The sequence below is a fragment of the Otolemur garnettii genome, unplaced genomic scaffold (genome assembly GCF_000181295.1).
Source record: "Otolemur garnettii isolate 467f Iridium unplaced genomic scaffold, OtoGar3 scaffold00013, whole genome shotgun sequence".
Lineage (NCBI taxonomy): Eukaryota > Metazoa > Chordata > Mammalia > Primates > Galagidae > Otolemur > Otolemur garnettii.
This window is the reverse complement of record NW_003852408.1, coordinates 9,985,573-9,994,138: the sequence shown is the minus strand read 5'-3', so window position 1 is coordinate 9,994,138 and position 8,566 is coordinate 9,985,573. Positions and strand designations below refer to the sequence as shown.

The 8,566-nt window shown below is 41.3% G+C and overlaps 1 protein-coding gene across 1 annotated transcript in view; it reads left to right on the top strand.

Annotated features, from left to right (window-relative positions):
* The window catches only part of MOGAT1 (monoacylglycerol O-acyltransferase 1), a 28,715-nt gene extending 22,547 nt beyond the window's left edge, over positions 1–6,168 (top strand). The window contains exon 6 of the mRNA XM_003784907.3: positions 4,593–6,168. Within this exon, the coding sequence (XP_003784955.1) occupies positions 4,593–4,747 (155 nt within the window). The 3' untranslated portion in view covers positions 4,748–6,168. The remainder of the gene's footprint in view (positions 1–4,592) is intronic.
* Positions 6,169–8,566: the final 2,398 nt, after the last annotated feature.

Below are 8,566 nucleotides of genomic sequence, written 5' to 3'. Positions count from 1 at the left end.
AAGGATAGAGAAAGGAATGCATTTTATTTAAATACTGGTTTGAAACTGCAGGAGGACAGATGTAGTGGTTCTATTATGATTCATGTCATTATTAGTTCTAAAAAAAAGCAGGCCAAGAAATTTTCTAAAACAGAAGAAAAAAAAAAGGAAGGAGAACCTAATGTAAATTTTAATTATAAAATTAAAAGGATTAAAGGAGATGAAAATGTTAAAGGGAGGCAGAACTTGACCTCCTGCCTCTTAGGGTCACTGGCTGGGTCTGAGAATTAAACTGACATAAGTGAGCCGGAAGGAAAGCAGACGGGCTTTTGCATGTACATGGGAGCCCCTCTAAGAAAATAAAGACCCCCCAAAGTGGCTCGGGCTAAGTGTTTATTTACTAGTTGAACAAAGAAAGACAATTGTGGAAAAGTCGTGAAAACGTGGGAAGACTAAAAGAAGATGAAGAGTTATTTTAACAAGGTGTGAACAGATTTCTCTCGGCCTAACTTTCTATCTGTAGGAAAAAGAATGTTCTCTCCTGGTTTAGGGAGGGCTTATTTTACATAGGAGTTTATCTCCTGCTTCCTAGAAGAAAAGGACATCTTCTTTTACTTGTGTTTCTTTTTTTTTTTTTTTTTAAGTGTCTTTAGCTCAAAATAATCCCTGCGCTAAAGCGGCATGTTTTGGAGTGGCACACTCTGCTACCTTCACTGCCCAGGACAACACATTCCGCTCTCCGTGAATGTTCCCGAGCAAGTGTGGGTGTCTATGTGGACAGACGCACACACGGTCCCCCATTGTCAGCCAGCGGTGCCACCCCGATGCTAGCTCAACGTTCTCCTGGCACCTGGGCTCCTGCTGTCCCCTCCCTGGGCCGCACAGACCCTGCCTCCTCTTACTCTGCCTGGGCTCCTGCTGTCCCCTCCCTGGGCCACACAGACCCTGCCTGCTCTTACTCTGCCTGGGCTCCTGCTGTCCCTTCCCTTGGCCGCACAGACCCTGCCTGCTCTTACTCTGTGTGCAGCTCAGTAGCATCTTGAGGAAGGGTGCCGAGACAGCCATAAACTCTGTGAGATCCTTGTCATTACAGAAAAATAGAGTAAAGACGTTTTCTTATTGCGAAAGATCTGTTCTTTGCCTCCCATTTCCAAAGTCCTCTCTCCAGCTGTGTACACTAGGACCCATGAAGCTGCTTCATCTTAGGTAACCACAGCACAGCACCGCAGAAATCAGAGCAAGGTTGCTGCGTCAGGCAGTAAGGCATAACTAATCTCGAACTGTTGGATGGAGCTGGAGAATGGCACAGTTGAGCATCCCAGCTATAAAAAGCAGTGAAACAGAAACAAAAGCTGTGAGTCCCGACTCTGCCACAAGTAGGCGTTGGCAGATTTTTTTTTTTAACCCAGGCAAGGAGTTGTATTTCCAAGAGCAGCCTGATGCAGCTGGATTTTTTTTCTTGTATTTTTAAAAAGAGAGTTTTGTAGCAGTTTGCAACTAACTTAATCCTATGTTTACAATATTTTTTCCTTATTCTTAGTACTAACCCCCCTCCCAAAAAAAAACCCCAAACCCCTCCTTCTTGTGGAGAGAGAGAATTCTGGTCTTCTAGGGCTCCAGGGACCCTCTTCAGAATATCCTCATTTGCAATAACTCAGTACAGAATAATTCCAGGTGGTTCCTTTTACTTGACGCTCACAACACTGAAGTTGGTTACAGCATGAGGACCTTGAGCTCTAATGATAGTGTAAAATGTGATGAAAACTTATAATACACTGGGTCCTTGATGGGAGGTGCCAAGAAATTGAGTCCTGGGCCTGCGGGCTTAGGACTGGGAGGGCCTCAGAGCCAATACCATGGTCAGCTGTACTCTCCCTCTGTCCTCCCTTCTGCAGAAGCAAAGGGACTGTCCCACGGTCATGCAGCAAGCAGGACGGGGCATGGATGCCTTAGTGTCCTCATCTCACTGTCTTTTGGCAGGAGCCCATTCTCTGAAGAGTCTCACACTTCTGACACAGCCATTCAGGTTCATGATGTTTGTTTGTTCTTGGACTAGCCAGGTAACCTTCCTACACCCATTGTTCTCATTTGTAAGACAGAGACAGTCACCAGGTGCCTCGAAGGGTTGTTCTGAGCGTTTGATTTAAAGCCACCTGGAGACCTTTGGAAAATAATAGCTTTATTTCCAGTACAGATGCAACGTAGCTTCAGAGTAGCTACGTTGGAACTGAACTCACAGTGGGAGGTGGTTTGGTAGCATTCAACCACGTGTTCCCAAGAAGGGCTTCCTTGAGTTCTTTAGTACAAGTAGGATCATGACGAGCATGTCTTATTTTGTTACCTCAGGCTTTATCCCTAAAAAGCAATTGAGAAATATTTTTTCCTTTCCAGTCCAGTTCTGGGTTAGTTTAGAAGTCAAGGGCAGGCGTGCTAGGTTTAAATTTTAATTTCTTGGGTTTGTGTTGTGTGTATAGTTTAGAAACTTTCAGGACCAAGGTTTCTCTACAAGTAACTAAGGAAAGCCAGGTAGACTGTGTTCATCCCACAGTTTAACGAGAAAAATCGTACTGTGATAATTTTATTACATGTTTGAGGTACGTGGAAGAACCACATGAAATATAATACAACTAGTAATGAGAAAAGAACAGGACTGAAATTAACCATAGGAAAGAATTCAGAATGCACAAGGCCTAGTGAAAGTCACCGGGAACAGCTCACTTCTTAGGCCACTGTGTCTCTATTAGTTCTCCAGCCCTGCCCCAAAGAGGTATGTTGACTTTGGCTGCTGGGATAATTTTATTAAGAAAACTGAAACTATTTCTATAAAACCACAAGTTTGCTAGTAGATTTCTCAGGTTTTTTCTCAAACAACAAAGCCCCGAGTTGGGAGAAAGCTTCAAGATCACAGAGTTCTACTCTTTTATCCTACACCTAGGAATACATTGCCCGGAGAGGAGCTGCGCTTGCCAGTGAGCTGGGACTAGACAGCCCAGCTGGTGCTATCTGTGCGACTCCGCTCCCAGGCCCAGCCATTAGCCTCTGCTGGTCTGTATTTCCAACCACAACCAGCAGCCAGAGGGTTGTGTCTCCAAATCTTTATGTTGAGCTAAACGGGACTGTTGTCTGCTGTGTATAAATTTGAGATTTGTGCTGTCAAAGAAAACTGCATATGAGCTTCTTGAGTCTAGTATCTGGTTAAATAGTTAGCAATTTGAAAATATGAATGTTACCGTAAGGGTGTGTGTGGGCGGGCGCATGTGTACATATTAGTCCCTTCTTTGTGCCCCCGTAGGTCCCGCACTGATGTCAATTTATTGTTTCTTCCTTCTCTGTGACTTCACATGTGCTCATTTTTTGTCTTAACTGACCACCTTCTATTGCTGACACGGGTCCGAGCCTTGTATGTAGCACAGGGTCACTTAGTGTAGGACAAAGGAAACTCCATCCACTGTGAGACCCATTTGCTACCTAGAGCCCTGTCGACCTTACCCCACGCTCATCAGAGGTCAGAAGCAAGTTTGCGGCCTTATTGAAAGTCCTGCACCTGTTCAACCCTTGGCTTCAGTAGCTGCACTCGACCAGCAGGGGGCGAAGTAAGTGCAAGCACCAAACCACGTGAATTTTTCTAAAGTCTAAGAATCCGAGGCATGTGAGGTATAGTTTTTTTATTATATAAACACCTTTGAAAAATATATGGAAGTTTCCAATTGTTTTTAATTAATGAGTATATTTGTAATTATACAGGGCAAAGCACTGATGTATTCTCATTTGTAGAAAATGCGTATGATGCAATACCAAGTTTCCCCTTCCCTACTTCCCTCCCTAGAGCTGACAGTTATCAGTTTGTTTTTCTTTCCAGCCTTTTCTCTGTGCACTTAAAACTCACAGTGCTCCTAGAAATGGAAATAGCGTTTCATAAATGGGATCATGCAATATTATTTTACAACTTTCCACTTCATATGTTTTAAACATCTGTGTGTATCTTTATATACATATTTGTATTATCTCATGTTTAAAAATTGCTGCCTAAGGTTCCATTGAATGACTATTGTCTGGCTTATTTAATAATTTTCCTGTTGAGACATTTAGTCGTTTTTCAGTTATCTACTATTTCAGACTGTGGAATCCTTGTGAATATGTGTGTTTCTCTAGTATAGATACTTATCTGTGCAGATATATATATTTGTAATTATTAAGAAAGGCATTTAAAAGAGTCAGTCTGGAAGGTTGCCATAGGGTGCAAGGATTCACAGTCAGTGGTAATCAGAGCGCCGTGGTCTGGCTGAGCGGGAAGGAGGAAGCTGGTGACGTGGACCCGCAGCTGTGTCTACGGCCCCCACAGCTGCTTTCAGCACAGCGGTTCATTTGACTCAAAGTCAAAACCACCAGGGTATTGACAACCCAGCATCTGCTGGGAAGGAAAGTTCTTTATTTCCTGTCAAATGGAATGGTGTGACCATTGGAGGCAGGCAGCAAAATGATAAAAAAGATTGGGGCAAGCAGGCTTGTGGGATTGTGATGGGCACATCTGTCCAGCACTGTGCATCCCGGGCAGCAGGCTGTGGGGCGGTGGGTTTGGTTCTGCCTACATGACATCTTCTCTGTTTTTGCAGTTGGCCGCCCCATCCCTGTTCATCAGATTCTGCACCCGACCTCGGAGCAGATTGAGGAGCTGCATCAGACCTATTTGGAGGAGCTGAGGAAGTTATTTGAAGAGCACAAAGGAAAGTATGGCATCCCAGAGCACCAAACTCTTGTTTTTAAGTGACTTCACTCTTAAAGGGCGTAAAGGAGAACCAGAAGCCATCCCATGGAGAGAATAAATATTTTAAATAAGTTTTTTTTCTTTTGACTATGAAATGAAATTTGTAACTGAAAAGTATTATTTATGATGACAGATGTTGATGTTTTATTTGTAGTAAGTAAAGATCCAGTGCATAACTATAGAAGGATAAGTATGGAGATGACCACGTGTATAAGACTTTTTTTAATAACACTTCTTCGCTTAGGAAGGCTTCATCATTTTAAAGGTGATGAAAAGAGAATGATTCATGTGCTCCAATGAAATGACAGCTTCGAAAAATAATTAGACTCTTACTAAATCTCACAATAACTTAAGGTGGTGTTTTCACTAAGTACTGCAGCTGTTGTTCAGCACAGCTGGAACGTTTAGGAAACAGTCTAAAATGATTTTCCATAGAGAGCTAGAGGAGATACATTTTTTTTCTGCATGAACAGGCCATTTGTTAGTGAATACTGTTACTTTTAATATTTAGATAATTTGATCTTTTAGGTCAAGTCAACTAACACATTTTTATACAATAATGCAGATTTTTTTATGTCATTCTCAAAATAGGATAAACCTGCCATATGGAAGGCCGCATGGACAGAGCTTGCCTTGTTTCTACTTATGGTTAGAAACACGCTCATTTGCTGTAGACAAGGAAGTTTATTTGAAAGATGGGCTTTTGCAGATGTCTAGTACATTGGAAATTCCAGAATGTTTTCATGGTAATAGAAATAATTTCAGTGTTCTTTCCATTGTAAGGCAAGCTCTGAAGGAAAGAACGTTCTCTTGTGAGATGTATCCACTTCACAGTTGATTTAGCTTATGAGTCTTCTCTGAACCAGAATGAGCAGGAACCTTGAGCTTCGTGCTTGCTGATATTCCCTAGTGTCTGGGTTAGCTCGAGGCACTTAGTAGGCACAAAGTGAGGACTTGTTTGATGAATGTATTGATAGATATGGTGGAATATGCAGACACACTTTGTCGTAAAGCAAAGAATTTTTCAAGCTGTGCTGTAGGATGAAACCTGTTGCAAGACAAGACTCACTTTTAGAAGACAACAATTTCTATATTTAACTGTACATCAGTAATTATACTGTAGGTTGCTTTTTAGTGAAAAGTCAGAAGGAGGTTTCTGATTATTAGAAATAATCAGTGTTAACCAAGTGTTAAGTAACTAGTCAGTAAGAAGAATTGTCTAGTTTCCAAATGATCTCTATTGCTAGATGTTTGCTTTTCTGCCTTCTCTACTCCAGCTGTTTCTGGGCAACTTCACTGAGTTGCTTTCTAACTCTATGATAATATGCCTTCAGGTTTCTAGTTTATAAACCTTAAACTCTGGGCTACAGACTGGATTGGGTTCAATTCATAATTGAAAACCAAAAAAAAGTGAACCTTCTTAATTGTTCTATGTGAAGTTTTTTGGCCTAATTTTTTTTTTTAATTTCACACTAGTGGAAGGATTTAGAAGTTCACTAACCTGTCGGATCAAAATTAGTTACTTCTTTGACAAAGTGGTGCCTTTAAGTTATTATAAACCTGTGACATGTTATTCTCTTGGAAAAGTTTATTAAAAGACTATGCCACGTAGGGAGGGAGAACCACCCAACATCAGCTAGATCAATGGTTCTCAACCTTCCTAATGCAAAGTATTTTCATTGTTTCAAAGGGGTCACGACCCACAGGTTGAGAACCACTGAGCTAGATTATCCAGTAGGCAGTTAAAACCCATGCTTAGTAAACCAGAGGCATTAAAAAAATGAAAAAGTTTGCTCTCGTGAATTTATGCTTTTGCCATAAAATACCTATACATAAGCAACATTAATTTTGGCATATATAACATGTTATTTTTCACTATAAGTGGCAGAGTTTAGGGAGAGTGGGGTTATCTTTTCTCATTTTGTGATCTTTAAAGGTTATAATCCAGCCATGCCAGAAGTCTCTTTATATATTCAAAGCATAGTTATATGTTCCAGGAAGGATTTTTGTCTGTATATTATATTTACCAGCATGGTTTGATAGAGATGTCTTCTATTGTAAGAGTTCCCATCTCGTATGTAATTGCACATATATTTTAAATAGCAAAGAAAAACAATCAGCAGAAAATAACCCTACAACACTGTAAGAGAAACTAGGCCTATTGCCTTGGGAAAATGTGCGTGTGTGCCATTTGAGCTGGACATTTTCCCCCTTCTGGGCGCAAACTGAGTCATTTCCTTTATGTTGGCCCTGGACGTGTCTGAAGTTGTTGGTGAGCAGTTAAATCTGTTATGCTCGTGCTGGCAATGGCCTCGTCGATGCCTAAGAAGGCCAGCCGATTGTGCTCTTTACAAAGGGAAACCGCAGTGAAGGGTGCTCCATGTTTCAGTACAGGTCTTTGCCACTACTATGAAAACAATCAAACTGTGGATACTTTAGGGATGATGGGTGCGCCTTTTTATATGCATAGGTTTAAAAGTGAAATCCCTTTCAGTAGAAGATACATTTCTGTTGTGAGAAGCACAGAGCTGTGATCCATCCACACTTCTGTAACTTTTTATCTCTTTCAAACTACCTCTGTGATGTAGACTACCAAACTGTCTGATAAATGTGAAAAGAATTTTGGGGTGTATTATCTCTAGATTGTTTTCCTCTGATGAGAGACCCTGTCTCGGAGGCACCTGTGGTTCAGTGGGTAGGGCGCCAGCCCCATATACCGAGGGTACAGGCCAAACTGCAGCAAAAACAGCTGGACGCCTGTAGTCCCAGCTACTCAGGAGGCTGAGGCAAGAGACTTGCCTATGCCCAGGAGTTGGAGGTTTCTGTGAGCAGTGTAATGCCACAGCACTCTACCGAGGGCAACAAAGTGAGACTCTGTCTCTACCCAAAAAAAAAAAGACCCCGTCAATAGGATTTGTTGATTTGTTGTTTTTTTTTCTGATAGCACAAGAGTGCTAGTTCTCATATTTGTTTTTTTTAACCTAAGTGGCAAAATGTCTATTTAGGGGAGCTGGAGGAGTTACTTCAAGTAGAATTTGTACATCTTTCTAGGGGAGAAAAATAGGGAATGATCTAAAATAGCCAGCCGGTTATTCTTGCTTCTCTAGGACTACAAACACAAAAGTAGGTCTTTATCTTTAAAACAAAAGGGTTTCTCTACTATCTTTTATTTTGATTACTGTAGTTAATCCTTCTCAAACTCCCCCGGCTTATTGCCTTATTATCTTACATGAAAAGGAAAACGTTTATCTCAGTAGATATAGTTAGCCTATGGGATGATATGTTCCTCAGAGCAGAATCCATGTCTTGCTTACATTTTGATCTTGACCCTGATGGAGCGGGCCTTCAGCTGTCTCTGAATGAGTGTTTATGGCACTAATCTGGAAATCTGGTGGATTGTGTCAAAAGAGCCAAGGTTTAGATCTAGAAGAGACTTCATCATCTGTCTAACCCCAGCGAGGTGAAATGCAGATTGAAAGTGACTCTGTGTTTGTATTACCCCGCCCTTGAATAAGCAGGAGCTACTGCTAGTCTGTGACGGTTGATTAATAAACCTTAGAATCCTCCTATAAAACACAAGTGTCAAAAAGTAGAGTATGATTAAAAATCTACTTGAAACAAGGGATTAAACAACTCTGAAGCAAGCTCTCTTTTATTAGCATGGAGAATATTTTTCTTTTTTGAGGCTGGTATGCCACATTGTTGATTTTTCCCTTTTGCAAGAGTTATTTTGGTGATGTGTCCTGGGCAAAGGCCAAGTTTAACCTCTAGAACAGCGGTTCTCAACCTGTGGGTCGCGACCCACAGGAACTGTATTAAAGG